General features: G+C 39.9%; 2 protein-coding genes across 4 annotated transcripts; one reads left to right on the forward strand and one right to left on the reverse strand.

Annotated features, from left to right (window-relative positions):
• Window positions 1–48: 48 nt before the first annotated feature.
• Window positions 49–10531, reverse strand: pkd2 (polycystic kidney disease 2). 2 transcript variants are annotated; one of them, XM_006787056.3, is made up of 15 exons: window positions 9577–10531; window positions 9045–9158; window positions 8247–8380; window positions 7223–7473; window positions 6897–7121; window positions 5903–6131; window positions 5648–5818; window positions 5346–5527; window positions 5139–5259; window positions 4933–5031; window positions 3370–3491; window positions 3139–3256; window positions 2829–2989; window positions 1323–1470; window positions 49–966 (listed from the first exon to the last, which is right to left on the reverse strand). In XM_006787056.3, the coding sequence occupies exons 1-15, from the start codon at window positions 9995–9997 to the stop codon at window positions 757–759; spliced, it is 2706 nt and encodes a 901-aa protein (XP_006787119.2). In that variant the 5' UTR covers window positions 9998–10531; the 3' UTR covers window positions 49–756. The 2 variants fall into 2 exon arrangements, with proteins under 2 accessions (XP_006787119.2, XP_006787118.2); XM_006787055.3 differs by having other exon boundaries at window positions 2829–2992.
• Window positions 10532–13088: 2557 nt separating this feature from the next.
• On the forward strand, window positions 13089–21463 carry g3bp2a (G3BP stress granule assembly factor 2a). Of its 2 annotated transcripts, none has more exons than XM_006787057.3 (13): window positions 13089–13286; window positions 14935–15053; window positions 15135–15216; window positions 15571–15744; window positions 16139–16229; window positions 16359–16464; window positions 16582–16762; window positions 17060–17161; window positions 17659–17761; window positions 17864–17923; window positions 18055–18186; window positions 18303–18430; window positions 19602–21463. In XM_006787057.3, the coding sequence occupies exons 2-13, from the start codon at window positions 14959–14961 to the stop codon at window positions 19872–19874; spliced, it is 1527 nt and encodes a 508-aa protein (XP_006787120.1). In that variant the 5' UTR covers window positions 13089–13286; window positions 14935–14958; the 3' UTR covers window positions 19875–21463. The 2 variants fall into 2 exon arrangements, with proteins under 2 accessions (XP_006787120.1, XP_006787122.1); XM_006787059.3 differs by having other exon boundaries at window positions 18303–18421.
• The last annotated feature ends 329 nt before the right edge of the window (window positions 21464–21792 follow it).

The raw sequence follows: 21792 nt of genomic DNA on the forward strand, positions 1-21792 counted from the left end.
TCTGTAACACTGTATATAATAATATGTGATTTCTCTCTCTTTTTATATATATGTTTTCTTGTAAAGTGAGATAAAACCAAGTAAAGTCCCCCTGATGTATTTTGGTAACACTTTATTTGGCACAACAGATTAAAAAAAAAAAAAGCCACAGGAAAAATAATGCATGGGTTTCCCATGAACACTGGATGCACTCCAAATCGAAGTTTGTTTAAAGTTACAATATGTATCATAAAACGATAAGCTAATTCATCGGAAGGATGAGTAAATGTGACAGGAAGTGCCACGCTTGTACCTACTGCATATTAAAATGATGAAAAAAGTAATCAGCAACATTATTATTCATAGAAAGGCCTTTTGTGTAAATGCTAATAATTGTGCATACAGCGATCGAAAGCATGTAATATTAAAATCATACACTGAATTCTGAATATACTTGCTCGCTGGTACATGCGTGTGTAATACTGTGGTGTAATGATTAAATCCTTCACTGCTCCTCAGCACCTTGTCTGTTTTGTTTACCTTTCGTCATCTGTCAAAATAATACGTGAGACTGAGTAAAGACCCTTTGCATGTGACAGCCTCTCTCTTTCAGTGCATTTGTGTATACCAGGTGAGGTGCATTTGACTTCCTCTCTAATATGTCGAGTAAGTTAAACACCTTCCATGAGCTTTAGCACATTCTGCTGCAAAACAAAGACCCACATATTAAGTTAGGATCCAATAAAGTTTCTTTGCAGAGTTCAGCATGCCAAGTCTTCACACATGGCCGCTCCCATTCACGCCTGTGTCGAGGCCGTCGGTGGACAAGGACGAGGAAGGGCGAGGCCGCGGGCCAACAGGAGTGGCCGGCTGTGGGTGGCTGACCTGTGAGACCATATCATCGGACTCCCAACGCTCCAGTTCCTCCCTGACGAGCCTCTCCATCTGCTCCCTGTGTGTGTCTGTGTCCCGCCCCAGATGTTCATCCTGACAAACGGAAACAGATTAAATGTCAAACGATGTTAACGTCAGCTCGACCCACACGTATTCATCTCATGAGTTTATCCAGTTAACTTATAATAACTCATTCTGAGCTTCTTCTTGAATGTAAGGCAAGTATTTAAAAAAAGACTCTTGCTTAAATCCTAAATGTTCGATAGTGTTCACCACAGTGTTCATCACTGTTCAAGGGAGTGACTGTCTCTGAGAGTGATGAACCAAACAATAAAAAATACCTAATAACCCCAAAAGCTAGAATAGTTTTAAAACTCAACTGAGGGGAGCTGCAGGGTGCAATTCAGTCACAATCCATTATTATTATTAATAACATATTAACACCTCACCTCCATGACTCCATCCAGCAGCCTGCTCACCACGTCTCTTCTTTTAAGATTAGCTCTCTCCATAACTTCCAGCTTGACAATCACTGAATCGATCTTTGACACTATGCTGCCGATAGAGTGCTCCATCCTGTCCACGCGTCTCACCAGCCTGCACAACAAAGAATGATTTTCTCTCTTGTTGTTAAATGTCATATAGCGCTGTAGCTGCTATCACTCAGAACAGCGTGAAAAACTACGACGTGACACACAATACCCATTTTTGCCTGCCAACATTAGCTGATGACAAAATTAAATCATTATTACATTATCAGTCTTTGTGTACAGCACGTGTTGGCAGATATGCAAAGGGACGATGGTAACACATCTGCAGTAATACAGATGCAGTTTCGCTAATGTCCAGTGCTGCATATACACCGATCAGGCATTTCTTTATCATGGCCCCTGTTAGTGGGTGGGATATATTAGGGAGGAAGTGAACATTTTGTCCTCAGAGTTGACGTGTTAGAAGCACAAAAAATAGCCAAGCATAAAGATATGAGTGAGTCTGACAAGGGACAAGCTGGACAAAAACTGCAGCTCTTGTGATGTGTTCCTGGTCTGCAGTGGTCAGTAACTATCAAAAGTGGCCCAATGTGAACCAGTGACAGGATGATAGATGGTAAGGCCAAAATGATGCATGTGGGGAGTGAAGGCTGGCCCGATGCATGTGGTGTGATCTGATCCAGCAGATGAGCTACTATAGCTCAAATTACTGAATAAGTTAATTCCCCAGATCTCAGTCCAATCAAGCATTTGTGGGATGTGCTAGACAAAGTACTCCGATTCATGGAGGCTACACCTCGTGACTAACAGAACATAACGAATTTGCAGATACCACACCACACCTTTAGGGGTCTATTGGAGTGCATGTCTCAATAGGGGGGCACAATATTAGGCATCTGGTTATTATGTTATGCCTGATTTATATCTATTTATTGTCATCAACCACATAAATTTAATACAGTAGAGTTGTAGTTCACTGACAGACACAGCTACTGTTACAAAGAAATATTTAACTTACTATAATAAATACTGACAGTTAACAAATCTGTAATAAATCTGGACTCTGGTTTAAAGTCCTTAGATCTAAACTTGAACTTGCAGCTTGTTGTTGTTTTTTTAGTTTCTGGAATTGACAATAAACTTCGTCTTTAGTCTGTCCAACAGTCTCAGGAAATCTGTCATGACTATGTGTTCATTAATATTTAAAAAATATATTTAAAAAATAATTATTTGTTCCTGACAAAATGTTTTCATGCAGCACAAGTTTAACCTATACTTCAGGATGTTCCAGTGTTTCACAATCACCAATAACTGTCATCAATTAGACTTCATTCCATGCTTACATCCAGTTATCACCATGGTCCTTTCTCTACCGACTGAGTCTGCCCAGCAGTTTATTTATTATTATTATCTCTTTAAATATCATTTACTGATAAATCTGAGGAAGGAAAAAAAACTTCATACACTTGAAACTCCTCATACGAGGCGCCCCCAGAGCTGCTGCCACGACGTCGAGAGCTGTGACCACTGTCCTCATCGTCGTCCTCCTCTGAGTCATCCTGGGTACGAGGGAAGCTCCGCCCACTGCTGGGTCGAGTCAGCGAACTGCGTTCCAGATCCAAGTCCTCCTAGCGTATGAGCAGAGACACACTGAACATCTGCTGTTGTGGCTGCACTGTTGCCCTTATGTGCAGATTGTCCGATCAGTTACTGAAATAACACTCTTTTCTTGTTTTACCAAATGGTGAAAATAAAAGCTTGTGGCTTCACTCACTCTTTCTTTCTCCAGGTCATCTCTCATTTGCTGGTGTTCATGCTCCGTCAGCTCCTGATCACCATCCTGATCGTATTTGGCAAAGATGGCCTGAATCTCTGCATCTGTGTGACCCTTTCTAATCAAATTCAGAGACAGTACACACTGAAGACAGGCTGCATGAGTGTTATATTCAACAAACTGAGCACAACAACTCTGAGGGATTTTAACAAAATTATAGAGTTTCCTCACCCTTTTAGATCCTGACGGAGTTCATCAAAGTTCAGTTTCCCCCCAGCTTGACGCAAACCGTCTGAGATGTCATCTACCGCTGTCTTCTTTAGTCTCAGCTTCATCAAAGCTTTGTTACAACTCTGAGGGAAGGAAACCAGAGAAATATTTCAAATTACATTTACAGTAATATAAATGAGTCTCTTCCATAATATACTGACAGCGACAGAGGGGGGAAGAAACAAAGTACAAATACTTCGTTACTGTACTTAAGTAGAATTTTCAGGTACCTGTACTTTACTTGAGTAGGTCTTTTTTCTGACAACTTTTTACTTTCACTCCCTACATTTTGAAACAAACACAGCGTGTTGCTAGATGCACTGATCGGGGACCACTTTTAATTTTGTTGTACCTGTGACAATGACAATAAAGTTATTCTGATTCTGATTAAAGGTCCAGCAGGGAGAGAAAAGAAAGAGCTAACTTCACTCAAAGATGGAAATTTTCTAGTTTAGAGGCAAAGTCACTCTCTACAATGGAGGAAACAGAAAATAGTGATATTTTTTTATACTCTGAGTACCCTTATTAGAAATACAATGTAGAATGAAATAAAGTTTGTATTTCTATGTACTAATATTATTTTATAATTACATTAGTATAATACAAGGTTCAGTTAGCTTAGCACAAAAATAGCTGGTAGAAAGGTCCTTCAAAGAGCTACTTTTTACTTTCTTACTTTGAGTACATTTTAGAGCCTGTACTTTTTTACTTTTACTTGAATAAAGAAGTTGACTCAATGCTTCAACTTTTACTGGAATATTTTTTAATACTCTTTAGTTATACTTAAGTACAGAATGTCTGTACTTCTGCCACCTCTGGACAGCGATAGAAACACATAACTGCAGTCCTACCACTTCTTCTCAGCAAGGAAAGCCTGAAAAACCTCACAAAAAGCAGAAAATACTGCCCACCCAACACTCCACACATGGTTCAGATAGATTCAAGAGAAAAGCATCAGTCTTTTTGTTAAAACTACAAAGCAGAGTTTTTACACTTGAATGCACCACAGCAAGACCTGATGTCTGCCCATTTTCCGCATAACATCATCATTATGAAACTTAATTTCTTGTGACTGGCTGCTCTTTGCATTTCTTTGAAGACAGAAGTTGTGCTTTAAAGCCCCGCCCCCATCTCAGGCACATCCAAATTCACAGCTCTGATGTCCGGAGTTTTTACTTCCCACTAACTCATGAAATGAAAGTTATGGTTCTCCCTATTTATTTAGATACAAGCTTCGACATAACAGCCCAGATTCGTTCCAAGGTGCCTGCTCAGGTGAGAGGACATGGCCTAACTGATCTTTAATATGAGCATCAAACAACATCACAGTAAATATACAACAGACCACAAAGTGTGTCATAATACTTTCCCTGTTAAGATTCAGTCACACCCAAGAAATCACACTTTCAGGTGTACATGCTTATACTTATTATTATTATTATTATTATTATCAAAGCCAAAACCAATATAAAAGAAATCTGCCTTAATGACAAATAACAATGAAATAGAAATGTTGTTCAATACCTTCTTAATAAGGTCTGTCATTTCCATCTCAGTCCTCTGTTGGGACATGTCAGCCTTCACCTCAGAGTATGTGTCATTGATAATAGCCAAGAACATGTTCTATGTAAAAAATAAAGAGAGAAAATATTGTAGGATAACTGAGCATTAATTTTAAAACCCAGAATAAAGGTTACTTATTTAACAAATCACGTGGATTCTCTACTTACCATGAGAATAAAGAAAATGAAGAAGACAAAGGTTGTAAAGTATATAGGTCCAACAACTGGATGAGCTTCTTCAATTTCTGAGAAGTTAAAGTCTCCCAAAATGATACGAAACTGGGTAAATCTATGCAAACAAACAAATAAAACATTTTAAACAACACTGGTTTGAGGTGTTCCTACATTCATTAGCTAAATTTTCAAGGCTCTTACATGCTGGCTTGGAAAGTGCTGAAATCGTTGACTTGAGTTCCAAACACCAAGTAGGCCAGCTGAGCGTAAGCCAAGAAAATGATGAAGAACATGATGGCAAAACCCATGAGGTCCTTGGCACAGCGAGACATGGTGCTGGACAGCTGACTCATGGTCTTATTGAAGTTGATGAACTTAAAAAGCTGAGAGGAAGTGAGACAGTGTTCGCATTAGTCAACTCTGCTGCATTGGTAAATTCCACTAAGTGTTCCTTGAAGGTCTCTTGGATGAATAATGAAGTAAAGGAAGAAGATTTTTTTTACCTTGACCCAGGAAAAGAAGACAATAACCGCAGCCATGTTGTTAAACTGAACCTGCAGGTTGGCTAAAGGCTCAAAGCTGGGGTGAGCAGTGTGGTTCTCCAACAGGCCTCTCAGCAGGTTTCCAACCATGGCTGTTCTCGTTATGTTCATAATAATAGCAACAACACTCATCTGAAAGAAACAAACAAGTGAAAGTCTGTGAATATCAAATCAAATCAAATTTGTAATCATCCTAAAATTAACCTTGATACCCACTGTGACAATAAGAACATCGAGACAGTTCCACAGGCTCTTGAAGTAATGTAGGCGGTGGATGCGGATCTCCAACACTTCCTCCACCACATAATAGAGAATGAATAGGCAGAAAGCCACTTCACACATCCCAACAAAATAGTCCCAGCTGGACACGTATCGTATCAGTCGCACCGTCTGGAACTGCCAAGAGGTCACTACGCCACCAGTAGCAGGGAACTCTGCCAGCAACCTGACAAATGCACCACATTTAGTCAGCTATTGCAACGGTAGCTGGTGTTGTTATGTTGTGGAAACAAATCAAACTAAAGTGTGTAAATCAAGAATCTGGCTGATGATAAGTCAGGAAGGAGCATGATTAGGCTTTCTAATCCTCACTAACAATGGGAGGAAAAGTAGATTTAAGTTGGTCAGTATTTTCCTCAGCAACTTCCTTCTTGGATTTAGGACTAGCCATGTGTATACATCCATACTAGTCACCACCATTGAGGTTCAGCAAAGTAATGTGGATAGGCACCGGGTGATAACCATATGCTACCACACACATTTTAGTTAACAGAATACTAAAAGCTTTTTACTTTTTGTTAAATTCAGTTTAAATTCAAAAATCGAATCCAAAAATAGGCAATTTGACCTAAGGGCATTTTTCACCATTTTCTGCTTATACAGACCTTAAAACTAATAGTCCAGTCATACAAGAGGAAAATCTAAAAAATTATATATTGAAAAGAGGGGTCTATAGTAAATTTATTCTGTTCTGCAATTAAAACTGCAAATTTATTTTAGATTTACTTTATTTTATTTTCAAATTGTGAATTTTCAGTAGCAAACTCAGAAAACATTAAAATTAGGCATTTTCTTGAAGATATTTGTACCTACGTTTAACTATAATAATGATTTCAAAGTATGTTATCTGTAGTTTTGTTATTATAGTTTCAGCTCAATAAATCTGTTACAACCCAACATTATAATTTATGACAAGGCTATTGATTCTTACCTGGCGATGCAGAAAAGATTTATGTTGCTGTTGTAGACAGAGAAGTCGAGGAAGACTGCCCTAGTGCCTCTGTCCAGCCACAAGTGATCTTTCAGAACCTGCAGCTGGATGGCTGACTCCTCTTTGATACGAGACAAGTCTTGGTAATATCCTCCACCTCCATATTTAGACACCTGACCTGAGTAACTGCTGCTATTCATCTCGCTTTCTGGGGTGTACAACCACCTGACAGAGGCCAAGAGAGAAACATACAGGATGTAGATAGTAATATATCTGCATCCCATATGATACATATTTATGTAACCAATTTAAACTCATGAACTTACGCGGTTCCATTCTTGGGACCAAAGGGGGCAGTATCCTCATTGGTCAGGGTGTATAGGTTGTAGCAGTCCTGGACCTCATCCCTCAGATCTTCATGGACAGAGCAGGTCTCATTGTGGACCTTGACCTGTCGGAGGCGCGGCACCCCAAGAAGGAGGTTCTCATAGTAGATAAGACTCTGATTCTCTGGCAGGCTCTTATTATTGTACCACACCTCCCAGTACATGCCATTGAGGAAAGGTCCCTCTGTGAACTGAGAATATAGGGCAGACAAAGGCATGAAGAAAGATCTTTAATTCCTGTAATCAAAAGTGTGGTTTATTACTAAGTTTGCACTGATTGAACAGCCATGGACACCAACTTCACAAGACTAAAACTGCCATGCACTTTTAAAATAAAGAAATAGTTCACAGATGAAATCAACACCACACTCACATGTATTTGATAAATATGAACCGAAAGTTAAAGTTTCTTAGCTTAACACAAACTAAAGGTCAAGGTCAAACTTATTTTTATAGCACATTTCCAACAGCTCATGCTGCATAAAGTACTATACAAACTAAAGAGCAACTAAACAAGGAAAATGCACGACAATGATGCAATAAAAACAACAACAATGAATAAAAACAACAACGATGACTGAAGCTGTTAAACAAGTAATATATTTCTGTAACGCACAAATACAACCCCTGGGATAGGATCAAGTCCAGTATGTGTCCTTTTTCATGAGTGGGGACAGTGACCCACTGTGTCAGGTTAAAAGAGTCTATAACATTTAGAAAGTCCTTGACCAGGGATTTAGCATCACAGCAGGCATGAATATTAAAATCACCACTATCACCAAATCACCAAAATCAGAAACTTCAAATGCATCTGGTCAGTAGGGAGCAAATAAACATTAGTTGAAAAAGTTGACTTTAAACTACTCCTTTAAACATGACCTTCCTTTCTTGAGATGTTATGAAATTATAACAAAACTGCAGAAGAGTAAAAGACATCGACGACAGGATGAATGTTACACTTTACCTTCCAGAAATCCTCCATGGTTGACAGGCTCCTAAAAGTAGAGGGGTCCCCGGCGGACAGCGGCGTGTCCAGGAAAAGCTGAGACATGACTTTGGTGTAATGGTACATATTTACACTCACCATCCCATAGGTCACTGCAGAACAAATCAGGATATGACAGGAAAGAGAATGAAATTTCTATTAGCACCAGCAGCAATGACACAGTTTACATCCACTCTGACATCCACTCTAATTCAAAATTAGGCTGAATCTATTTTTAATTTTGTAATGCATTATTATTCTCTGCAGTTTTTCAGTAGTTCTGGAAAATGCTTTTAACAGTCGGGCTCAGGCTGGCAAAATAAGCCTTAATGGTGCCTGCCAGGAAATCATTTCCTGATCCACCCTAAACCACACTTTGGCATTTTTTATTGCAGCAAGAAGAGAGAAGGGAAAACTTTACCATGAGTTCTTTCTTTATTTTAACTTTCTTTCCAAACATGCCGCTTCTTTTTGCCATTTGAAATTTGTGCTGTTTTTTGAATTTATGCCCATTGACAAATGCTGAAATTTAGATTTTCTGCCAGACTCATTAAGCTGTGAGTATGGAAAGTAAATTTTCAGCTACAGGACAGATGCCACATTTTAAACAGCTGTCCATGAGTCACTCTCAGTTCAGTCCACAACTGTTATCTGGAGCTTAATTTATGCTATTTATCAGGAGGATCTCCTAAGTATTTCTCAATAATGATCAACGTAATAAGTCACTTCTGAGGAACTACTCCCAAAGGACACAACAAGACTTGCATGTTTACTTACAGATACAGATGGTGATCAGGAATGCGATATATGTGAGCATCTCCCTCAGTACATTCCTGAGGTATCTTTCTCGACTGTTGTCACTCTCCTCCATCAGCTCTGTGCCCCACAGAACTACAAAGGAAACAGTTAACTATTAACGTGCAACATTTACACAGAGACTAAATGTGCAACTATCTCAGGAAAGTTTAGAAGAGTGACAACACTTGAGGCTTCCCTCTTTGCATAAATCCTTATATACATGAGATAAATAAAGGCTATGACACATCACGACAATATTAGTGCAATTATTAAACTCAGATTTACTGATAACAATAGAGAAGAAAGTGGTCATACAGAATTCAAACATATATGTGATTCCTTACTTTAATGGACGAAGTATTGTGTTTTATTATGCGTGCATCGTCTTTATTAACAGTTACAAAATAAAAACACAAATAACACTTAGTAAAAAAAAATAGCATGACTGTTAGTGAACTGTACATGTTTTTTGGCGTTATTCTTTACAATAAGAATGAAAATCGTCACCTACTTCTGATTTTCTGGAGTATCTGCTTCAGACAGCTGGGGTGCCCATGCCTGTCTTGCTGCTCCAAAGTCGGGGTTGGATACAGTCCTCCTCGGGGGATGTTGGTGCTGCTGCCCCCACGGTTGTAGCTACCCAGACCGCTGCTGCTGCAGCTGCTGCCGGAGGCCGTGGACGCCGACCTTCTCCCGGGACTCGCTTGAGGCCAGTCTGCTTCCATGATCTCGTCCTCTGGTTCAAAACCCGGGTTATCCCGGCTCCACGCCTGTCGCGAAGGTGGGGACGGGGTGCCTACGACTCCACCGAGACCCAGGTCTTGATGCTGGATGTTCTCCATCTCTATCCCTTCACTTGAGTCGAGTTTGTTTGCCGACCTAGCAGCCTGGCTCTGAGGCAGCTGCTGGGGTCTGACTCGAGATGAACTCATGGTCCAGCTATTATTATTATTATTTATTTATGTATTTTATTATTATAATATGGTGCGGGCATGCGAAAAAGCTAAATGTTACCCATAAACAGCAGCGACTGAAGCTTTCAGAGGTGACAAACTAAACTGTTAAACGCCTTAAAAACAACCAAACAAATAAAGCAGAAAATTAGTCAAATGGCCAATTGAATGAGATCACAAAACCTTGCCGTGTGCGTAACATTCACGGTAAAGCGATCTCACTAACGATGTTCTGCTCCTCATAGCTAATGCAGTAGTTTCCACCCTCAACAAACCGTTAGAAACTTCCCGAAAAGTCCCGTGAAAAACGACGTCCGTTTCAAAGTGATGCCTTTAAAGTGGTTAAAGTTGTTAGATAAACAGGTATTTGGACTGAACTGTCTGCCGCATTAAAATGCCGTGTTTACGTGAAAAAAGAAGATAGTTTTCTCATCCCGGGACAGCCATCTTGTTCTTGTTACTCTTCCCCCAAAAAACTCCTTGGGTTGGACTCGGGTTACAGTAGAAGTCATGGCGTCGCAGTAAAGGATGGAAAATACCACAAGGGAAACTTTTTTTTTTTTTTTAATGAAATTGATCTAATTTTTTTAACCCCAATGTCTTAATAAAACTGAACAAGATTTCACTGTTTGGATTTACAGCGTGTAAAAGCTAGAAGGTGTAGGGTTGTATTTAATTAGTAAAACCCAGAATTCAGAATTTGAAAAAAAGTTGTAATTGTATTTGAAAACTTTTTTTTTTTAGCTTTCTTTTAACGACCAGTGAGCTTTGCACTTACTGAAAATGTAATACAGGTTTTATTTATAAAGTTACACAAGCGCTCCGTGTTTGGGTCTGTGGTTGCTATGGCAACAAGGCACTGGGCTAAGAGGAGCATACTGACAGGAGGTCAGAAATTTCAGTGCTCCACATGCAAAAAACAAACAAACAAACAAACAAAACAAAAAAAAACGTCAAAATCAGCGGGAACTATATTTGATCTGCTGCATTTTAGCTTCTAAATAAAATGCATGATCATGGCCGTAAATTGGTCAAACTGACCCTTTGGTAATAACGTGCTTTCACACTGGGCTTCTGTAGTTATACATGGGTGTAACAACAACTCTAAAATCTCAAGCACATATTTAAAAACAAACTCCACTAACAAACATGGTTTCAGTAATTTTGTTTAGTTAGGTAATGATGTTAACCTACGGTCTGCTCTCCATTTTGTTGGTTACTATATAATTTAATTTGTATTATGTGTTTCACGTGTCCAAATATTATGCAAAAAAATGTTTCTCAATACTTTGGAGGTTAAAAAAATGCAACTTCAGATTTTTTATTTTGTGTCTTTCCAGCACTCTAGTAAGCCATGATGATGGAGGTGTTATATGTATAATGCACCGATGATCAGGCTCTGACTTTCTCTGCACTATGCATCCTAAATTAAAAAGAAAGATGTATGATATTAAAAAAACAAGCTTGTCTGATTTCCAGATTGTAGATATTTAAAATGTACAAGTCACCCATCTTACAAAATATTTTTTTTTACTTTAACTTTTATATATTTTTTAAAACATCAAATCAGCAAAACTTTGCCTCTTCACCTAAATTTAGTAAACCAAACTGTTTTAAGAAACATTGTAAAAGTATTAAATCAAGCTTTTTTTCTATTTACGTCAGTGACAAAACACATATATCAACCACCGAGCAACCAAGATTAATTATTTTTAACCTTTCCCTACATTTTGTGCAGGTTTTTATTATTTCTTTCTTTTTTCTGTTACCAGCAAAGAAAAATGTCCCACAGTAACAGGCATTAAGCCTGTTTGACCACATGGTGGTGCTTAATATCCACTTTTGGGAAACCTAAAATCAAAGATAGAGTTAAATGTCAGAAATCATGCTTCACTGTTGTTTCATCGGTTTAAATAACCTCACTTTTAGTGTCAAGTCTCAGTTAAGTTTCACAAAGCTTTCTTTTGCTCTGTCTCCACAGGTAATTAATCCGAAAACAGAGAAACATACAGTAAACATCTTAGAGCACAACAGTCAGTGCACACAAATCAAAATAAACTAACAACTTTGACTGAGAAACGGTCCTGCCCTGGTGTACTGGAAAAATATTATGTCATCTTTCGACTGATAGAGATGAGTTTCTTCTATAGCTGTCAGGTAGGTTTTCATGGACTATGCCTGCAGACAAAACTGTAATCAATAGTGAGAGTAGGGAGCATGGGATGAGTTTAAATACCTAGAACAGAGAACAGAGTGTGGCAAGTGAGGAGTGGGTGGTGGCAAGTGAAAGGGAATGTTTACAGCATGGTAGTAAGACCTTCTATGATATGTGGTTTGGAGATGGTGGGACTAAGAAAAGACAGGTAACCAACCTAGAGGTGGCAGAGCTAAAGATGCTGAGATTTTCTTGGGAGCGACCAGATAGAAACTGCGTACATCAGAGGGACAACTCGGGTTGAGCAGTTTGGAGACGAGGATGGATGGGCAAGGCTGAGATGATTCGGATATATGAAGAAGCAGGATAGTGTATATGTTGGACAGAGTACTGTTGAATATGCAAAGATTCATGGATGTAACGGAGGACATGCAGAGGGTTGGTGTGACAGAAGGGGATGCTAGTGATAAGGAGAATTAGAGGTGGACCCCCTAAATGGAACAGCTGAGAAGAAGGAGAAGAAGTTGTTCACAGTTAGAACTGGTTTGTAATGAGATTTTTTACCAAAAGAATGCGTTGTAATCACAGAATTATGGATTTGATATGCACGTTTAAACAGTATACAGTATGCATGTTATTATGCATGCAGTATGCATGCTACAGACAATTACGTATATATCAACATAGATCATAGATCACATATATCAAGACACCGCAAAAACCTCAATGCAGGGCAACTAAAGAGTTTAAAAACACTCCTGTCCATGAGTACCGTTTCAATTACGCTCCACACGTTTGCGGATAGTTTTGTAGGGGCGTGGTTATTTATCTGACGTCACTCTCTTTGTTGCCCAGTGTAATCAGTCCATTGGCTGAATTTGTGTAATGGGGGTTCCCAGCCCCGGATTGCAGGGGTACAACAATAAATCGAAGCTATCGCTTTAAATCTTCAATCTCTGGTAGAGCAGAGATCATAAACTGTCAGTGAGAACAGCGTGGGAAATCGCACAGTATCTCATTTGGGATTTTCTGTAATTCAGAACCCTTTACAGTCGGTTGCTCATAATTATTTATTACACACCATTCTGTCTACATAGATAGGTCTTTCACAAGGTAAGTTAGCCTTCCTCTAAGCTAATGGTTACAGCATCAGCTAGCCTAATGTTAGCTGCATTGTGTAGTTACACCGCAACTATTCCAATCGATTACATCGAGTAATAATTCAGAGTTGGCGACTAAAATGTGTAATTATTGTGCAAATATTCCGCATTAGCTGTGTGGTTAGACGTTTTAACTCTGGATCAAGTTAGTTAAATCGTCTTCCTTTGTTGTCTCTGAGAGCTAGCATTAGCTCTTAACTTGTTTCATTGATAATAGCTGGACACTCAGGCGTTGGCTAACAGAAGTGTGAGGGAGCTTTATCTTACTTGGGCTTTGTAACAAATGTAACAAACAAAAAGAGTGAGTGGATAGTATCAGTAGTGGAACCTCTCTGTTGGTTAACTACAATGGCAAATGCTCTAGCCATTGCTAACGCCGGGTTTAACATCAGGTCGGCTTGATTTACCCGAGCTCTGCCTTCAAACAGCCTGCTAGTTGTATGTATGTGTGGATGTCGACTGTTTTCCAGGGTTGCGTGTAAATGAAATATTCCCGCTGTCTGAACAAGTGGTCCCTGTCGAAAGAAAAAACGACGACGCCACAAGTCAGCTAACGCTAGTGTTAGCCAGTTAGCAGTGTCGCAGGCTCTGAGTTTCGATTCAGTTTGCTGGGCTCGTGTTAGCAGTTTACGGTGACAGCAAAGAGGCCGGTACTGGCATTCATATTCATTCAGTCCACTATATAACGTGTGTCAGTGCTCATTAAACTTCTAGAACTGGCGCACATACGGTGCGGTTTTTGGATCCGTCTGTTAGACGTCAGTAAACGTGAAAGATGACAAAATGTGGTTAGACGAAAGGCCCTTTATAGCAGGCCACTCATCTACATATGGTTACGCAGATATAACACATGAACGTGATGTATAGTTGCAACTCGATTTAGCGGTAGTTTCGCTGGCTTTCTCCACTCGTTAACCAGAGCACCTGCACTACTAGCTTCCCTTTTTAATCATCAGCTGGTTTCCCTCTTTGTCTCATTGGATAGACGTGATGGCGCAGTTGAATGTCGGCTAGTGTATTAGCCAGCCAGTCAGCTAAACAGTCAGCTGTCTTGCTTTTGGTATGGAGTTAATGTTGGTTTGATGAAACGTGGGCCTAGACGATGAAAACGAAGCGCTTTTCTAGCAAAGAGGAGACCTTTCTGTACTTCCTGTACTTGCTGCTCAGATACATCCATGTTTACCTCAGGCACTGCAACTGCGTGTGCTCAACATGGACTTCCTTAAAATGGCCTGACCGCAAACAATGCACGATGCGCTTTAACTGACTCTGAACTTCATTTTCTGTGTCCGTCACTCAGTTGCCACTCTATTATGACTGCAGATGTAATCCTAGTGGAGGAATTTTGAGTGTTGCTAAAAATATATGGACCTTTTTTCTTTGTTAGTTATGCACGGTGTTGTTTAATAGTATTGAGTTATCTTAAGTTTTATGTGGTAGTCTTTCCAGGATGTTTTTCCACAAACTAAATATTTTGACTTTTGCTAATGTGGTTTAGGGTATGTGTAATCACCAACTGAATGTTTAAATGCATGCTCTTCACGGTATTATAACTAAATCCTGGTCGTTTTTTGTTTTGTTTGTTTGTTTTTTCTTTTCAGCACTTAATATTGTTTACCAAAGAAATGGTGATGGAGAAGCCAAGTCCCCTGCTTGTAGGGCGGGAGTTTGTGAGGCAGTATTACACACTCTTAAACAAGGCACCAGATTTTCTGCACAGGTAATTGCAAAATGTTTACATGACGGTCTATTTGATGGGAAATTTGTGCGTGGGTAATGATGCTTTTTAACTTGCGATTAGGTTTTACGGGAGGAATTCTTCCTACGTTCATGGAGGACTCGACCCAAGTGGAAAGTTGGCAGAAGCAGTGTATGGGCAAGCGGTAGGTACTGTAGCCCCAGTTCATTAATGGGGTAATACTTAATTTTAGTGAAATGTCATTTTAATGGAATTTAAACGTTTTAAATAAGTCACTGTCTGCAAAGAATATATGTACGGGGAAGTAAAAAAAATGGTATTATTAAATTGCCAGAGGTAAAAATACCATCTTGCATCCTGAGCTGATGTATACTTATAAAATTAAAACACACTGGGTAAATTCTGCTGATTTTTAACCTGCCAAATTAGTAATTAAAACTTTTTTGAGAGTCTAGAAATAAGATTCCTATTTTCCTAGTTCCTTCATTTTCTCTCTCTCTCTCTTTTTTTTCTTTTTCCCCCTCCCTGCATATTTTAGGAAATCCACAAGAAGGTCATGTCGTTGCAGTTTAGTGAATGCCACACAAAGATCAGGCACGTGGATGCTCATGCCACACTGAGTGATGGAGTGGTGGTACAAGTCCTCGGAGAACTGTCGAACAATGGTCAACCCATGAGGAAGTTCATGCAAACGTTTGTGCTTGCTCCAGAGGTGAGTGCTTCTACCTCTCGGTGCTCCCCACATGTCTCAAAGTGGCCTCACAATAAAGGGAATAAGTGAATAGTGTTAGGATCTTGGAAAGAAAGCGACTAGAAGTTTTGTGATGACATTTCACCTCTCATCCAAGAGGCATCTTCAGTTCTGAATAATTGTTGAACATCTTTATGAAACTCGCTACTTATGAAAAGTACAGTTGCTTTCTTTCCAAGATCCTTAAACCACCATGACCTGGATAACTGAAAACCTACAAAGACTAATAAATTCTTATCAGGGCTACACAAGACCAGCCTAATTGAAAAGATATACATGAAATTAGTACTGTAACATGTGCCGTTTGTGTATAAATATTAAATAGTTTATTTCTTTTTTTTTTTCATGTTCTCAGGGGTCAGTGGCGAACAAGTTCTACGTCCACAATGACATCTTCTGTTATGAGGATGAGGTTTTTGGAGACTCTGAAGCTGAGCTTGATGAAGGTGAGATTTTCATGAGTGACTTTTCTTTTTCTTAAAACTAGTGAGTTTAAGTAAATGTTCATATTTTAAAGTGCTCTTTTTTTTAAAAAAAAAAATTTAAATTTTTTTTTAACTATTTTGCTTCCGCAGAATCGGAGGAGGAGGTTGAAGAGGAGCCAGAGGAGAGGCCGACTTCCCCTGAACCACTTCAGGAAAGCCCAAACAGCAGCACCTATTATGAACCTCACCCCGTCAGGTACGCAGAACTTGATTAGAACTCTGTGCAATCAAATGTAAGATGAAAGTCTTTCAAATATGATCCGTCTGAGGCGGTGACACATTTGTTTCATGTTTCCTTATTTGTGGTCTGTAGCAACGGGGTTGAAGAGCCCATGGAAGAACCAGCTCCAGAGCCGGAGCCGGAACCCGAACCAGAGCCCAAGGTAGAGGAGACGAAGCCCGAGGTCGAGGAGAAGGTTCTTGAAGAGATGGAGGAGAAGGCACCCTCACCAGTCCCTGTGGAGTCTCCACCAAACACCCTGGAGCCTCCCAAGGTGAGGAGAAATTACTTCTTAGTGGTTTCCATCTCATATTACAAGGGGCAATACAAGTTCATTGAATCTAAAGGGATGCATTTAACATTTTAGAGAATAACAACTTTACTGTGATCCAGTTTTAAAGCCAGAAGGAAAAACAATGCATTTTGTAATGTTAAGATGCACAGAGCAGGACGATACAGAATCCACATGGCACTAATACGCTCTAATCAAAGTTACAAACATTGATATGACAGTGTGGCTGTTGAGCATTATCAGTGTAGCCCTAATGATGCATTACTGTACTCCTAACAGCCTTTCTCCTGGGCCTTGGTGACCAGTAAAAACCTGCCTCCTTCTGGCACAGTCACCTCTTCTGGAATCTCACCCCATGTTGTTAAGGCTCCAAGCTCACAGGTAAATAACTACCATGAGTTTATTAACTTAAAAACCAAGAGAGCTTGTTGTAAATTAAACCTTATTAATGAGATACTGTAGGTGCCCCTCTTAAAGTAGGCCCTTCTTAAAGTCTCTTGCAGTGCTCATTTCAAACGTGCATCACATTGAATGTTTGTGATGAAGAAGAGCAATAACTTTGGTACACATGTGTGAATGACCTCTGCTCATTGAAAAGGACATTAACACGTGTTTGGACTTTTCCGATTTCATGCGGCAAACAAAATAAAAAATTTCATTTGGAACCAGGCATATACAGTCTCCTCAAGGAAAATATGGAGGAAAGTCAGCAATTCCTTAAAACCTGAAGCAACCGCTTGAATGCTAACAACCAATATGTTGAACAACCAGTAAAAAGGAAAAGTTTTGTCAGGAAAAGGCCCAGCACAAAAGGACTGATTTCTGTCTGATCCTAGATAAAGCTGAGATGATATTAATTTCTTATTTGCCTTGTTTAGCCCAGAGCTGATGCAAAGCCGGAGACACAGACGGCACCTCTTCGCCCCAGAGACCAGCGCACTCGCGACAGACCAACCTTCACTCCACGGGGTCCCAGATCTGGTAATGCTAACACCGACCTCTTTAGATTGAAGATTCCTCGGTTTTGGTTTTTTGTTTAAATCTGGTTTATTTATACTATCTGTACATCTGTGTCGCTTTTAGATGGCGTTGCATCTTCAGACTCTCAAACAGGAAAACAGCACTTGAGTTTTGTGAATAAAGGTAAATATTACTGTTTAAAGCACTTGTTTTATTTCTTACTGAGAACATTTTTCAGTTGTCATTTGGCTACTACATGATGTTGCTCCGATGTGTGATTCTACATTTTCATTGCCTGTTGTTCTGACTTGCAGGTAGCAGGGGCGATTCAGAGTCTGGTGACATGGATAGCAGGCGAATCGTTCGGTACCCTGACAGCCACCAGCTTTTTGTTGGCAATCTTCCACATGACATTGATGAAAACGAGCTCAAAGAGTTTTTTATGAGTATGCTTTTTTTTAAAAAAAAAATTATTATTTTTTATTATATTTATTTTCTGTCACATTAAAAAAATATGCAAAATTGATTAATGTTTTTTTTAATTTATCCCCTGATCTTTCAGCATATGGAACTGTGGTGGAACTGCGAATCAACACCAAGGGCGTTGGTGGGAAGTTGCCTAACTTTGGATTTGTTGTCTTTGACGATTCGGAGCCTGTGCAGAGAATCCTGGGGGCCAAGGTAGAAGGGGCATGTATCAACATTTCATTACCCACTTTGTTTCATTTGGTGGTGGATTTTGGTGACACGCATTGCTACATTTCATTTGATGCTAGGGTTCACCTACGTGCTCAGATTGAATACATACTGATTGAAACATAAGTCATTGTTTTCTGTGATATATTTGTTTGCATCCCTTGTCCTGTCAGTCACATATTGAGATTTTAAATATGCAAAGAGGAAAGCAAGATGATGAAGTCAAATTGCTATCGTGTCTCCACCCAGAGAAAGGAAAAAACTTCAAGGGTCTTTTCCTTGAGCGTGTCTAGACTGGTTTCAGACTTTCTGTTCTCTTCCTGATGGCTCTGTGAAAAATCTTGTTCTAACTGCTTGCATTAGTGCATCTGCAAATTAGCCACTGACAGACAAAACACAACTCTGGTGTCAAACTGGCCCAACTTTCATGCCAAGCATCATCATGGGTCTTTATCAGTGTCCGATCCTGAATCTGTGGCATCCAGTCTGGCACATGTTTGTTTTTGTTTTCTCTGTGAATCCATGATGAGACAATAAGCAGATGTTTTACTGCAATTCCCTGAAGTCTCTGCACTACCTTATGCCTGCCCACTAAAATTGAAAAATTGGGGGACCACAGTAACAAAATGTCTGCACACCACCAAGCCCAGTCAAAAGGTTTTGCCTCTTCTTTAACAAAATTGGAGTTCAAGTTAAAGAGTGGCCATTTTGACACAGTGGAGAAGATCCAGCACACAGATGCATAAGTGCAGGTGTAAAGAATCATATTTTCAGGGAGTGAACAAAAATGGCAGCTCTGCCTCAACCAGTCCTGCAGACATGCTCAAGAGTCCTTTTTATGGGGTGGGGAAAGATTTTGCTTTTTGAGGCTGGGGTTATCAGTGATGCCCACGAGACAAGAAAAATCCAGGAAATTCCATTTGATATCTAAATTGATGCCATTACACAGTATCAGGTAATAGTGGGGTTTTATTGGTCGGTGCCGTGGTAAGGATAAACCTTAAACATGCTTTTCAAGTTGGCAGCAATCTCACCAGTGTCCTTTCACTCTGGGTCGCTGCCACCTGAATGAAACAGACCTGGAGAGTAATGCTTAAATAGTCTGGGAGAGGAGCAAAGTGAAACGGCAGGAAAATGACCGTGGCCTTCTTAATTTTCCCTGCAGCCCATCATGTTTCGAGGCGAGGTGCGTCTGAACGTGGAGGAGAAGAAGACGAGAGCAGTGCGTGAACGAGAGACCCGTGGGGGAGACGAACGTCGGGACATGAGGCGCAACGATCGGGGTGCCGGAGGTTCACGAGGCGTCGTGGGAAGCGGGATGATGCGTGATGGAAGGGGACCGCCGCCTCGTGGTAGCATGGCCCCCAAACCTGGCATGGGCTCTGGAAGGGGCTCCAGTGGCCAGGGAGAGGGCCGCTTCACGACCCCTCGTCGCTGAAAAGAGCACCCCTCCTCCCTTCAAGCGTGGAAGTAGTATCGTGTTCTTCATCTTCAACCGTTCTCGTTAACGAAAAGAAATCTTCATGTATAAAAGTATATATTTGTTTTTGTTTGGTTTTTTATTTCATTTTTTTTGTTCCCTCTTTGCTTTGGAATGTGACACAGCCTGTCAACCATTTGTTTGTGAAATAGACAAAAACAAAATAAGCAAACAAAAAAATGTCGCTTATTAGTTGTGAGCTGAGCATCCTTTTCAGGTTTCTCAAGAATTCGCAGACTTTAATTTGTAAATTTGCGAGGAGAAGAAGAAGAAGGAAAGAAAAAAGGCAAACCAACCAGGAGTAATCTGCCACATTAGGAGGGACTGATGAGACTTAACCACAATAATACAGCCCATCAAAAGAGATTATATATGCCTTGACTTAACTGGGGCGCTGCTTCAAGAAATCCCCTCTATTGCACATTTTATATGGTATGGTTTTCTGCCAGTCACAGGTCGAGAAGAGTGAGATGCAAAGTTCTGTGCAGTTCCTGGGGGAAAAGCTTGCCTTTTACTTTTTTCTTTTTTGAGAGACCACTGCTTCAAAATTGCATAATGCTCTCATCAATATGCACTAATGGGTACTTTTGTCATGTTACGTTGACATCCATGCTCGGAACGCAGCTGGAGAGACCTGTTTTGTCTCAAAGCGATACGACTTAACCGGGGCAGGCCTCACTCGCAGCCCGTCGGCTGTGACCAATGTACTTTTCACATTTTTGACCCAAAACAACCTTTCGATTACTGCTGGATGGACAAGATAAACAAATCTACATGACACTTTTCTCTCATTTATGAATCAAAAAAAATCCTCTAATCCTGGACGTACACCCGATGAGTGAGGAAACAAAGGATAAATGAGAAACAAAGCTGAACAATAGAAGAGTAGTAATGATGGCGGCTTGCTCTTGTTTTGTTTTTTTTTTTTGTTTGTTTGTTTTTTCCCTTTTGATTCTGAGTGTTTAGTTTTTTTCTTCTTTCTTTTTTTTTCTTTTTTTAAGTCCTGCCAGCTAGACTGCGAAACTGGGATGGTCAACACCTCTCTCCCTCTTCCCTCCCTTCCTGTCTTAAGTGCGGAGTAATTGAATAAATGTACAGCAAAAATCATAGTTTACTGTATGTTTCGCTTTTCTGTGTATATCCATTTCTCTCTCGACTTGATAAAAGCATGATGGTGCCTTCTCTTTCACCTTTTCCAGTCTTACTAAAGCTAGAAGTGGTTTGGGGCTGCTACACAGCTGCTCTTTTCTTTCTTTTTTTGAACTGGTATCTGCTGAGAGCAGATTTTGAAAAAAAAAAAAAAATATTTGCAGTATTCATAAGATTTGTTTTTCAGGTGCATATTTCATTTTCCATACTGTTTTATTACTACAGATAATCTGCTGTGAGTTTTGTACATTTGTTGTAATTGTGTGTCGTGGGTTTTGTAGAGACAATAGGTGCCTCATGCTCTGTTTTGTTAAAACAGCAAAGAGGTGCAGCCCCACATCTGAAGAACTTCACCCTCCAAAAAAAACAAAAGGTACATTAAAAATGGTGGCAGTGAATTCTTGGTCTTTTGGTTTAACAGGTCATAGCTCCGCACGACCACGATTTCATTGAACTGACGCTTCGGCGATGTCTCAGAATAAAATTCAGACACTGGCCGTAGTTTTGATCGACTCGTGACAGCAATCGGGTTGACTCCTGGACTCACAAGTTGTCAGACTGTTGTTTTATTTTTTTCCTCAGCAACAATTTTTTGTAAAGATCTGTATGCGTGGGGCTCGTCGGTCCCCTCCAGCCTACAGACGAACAAATAACTGCACTCACTTTTCTAGCGTTAAAACATTTGTATTTTCATATGCTGATTATTCACTGTGCATATTTTATTGAG

The sequence above is a fragment of the Neolamprologus brichardi genome, chromosome 6, assembly GCF_056152115.1.
Source record: "Neolamprologus brichardi isolate AB-2024 chromosome 6, ASM5615211v1, whole genome shotgun sequence".
In the NCBI taxonomy this organism is placed as follows: Eukaryota; Metazoa; Chordata; class Actinopteri; order Cichliformes; family Cichlidae; genus Neolamprologus; species Neolamprologus brichardi.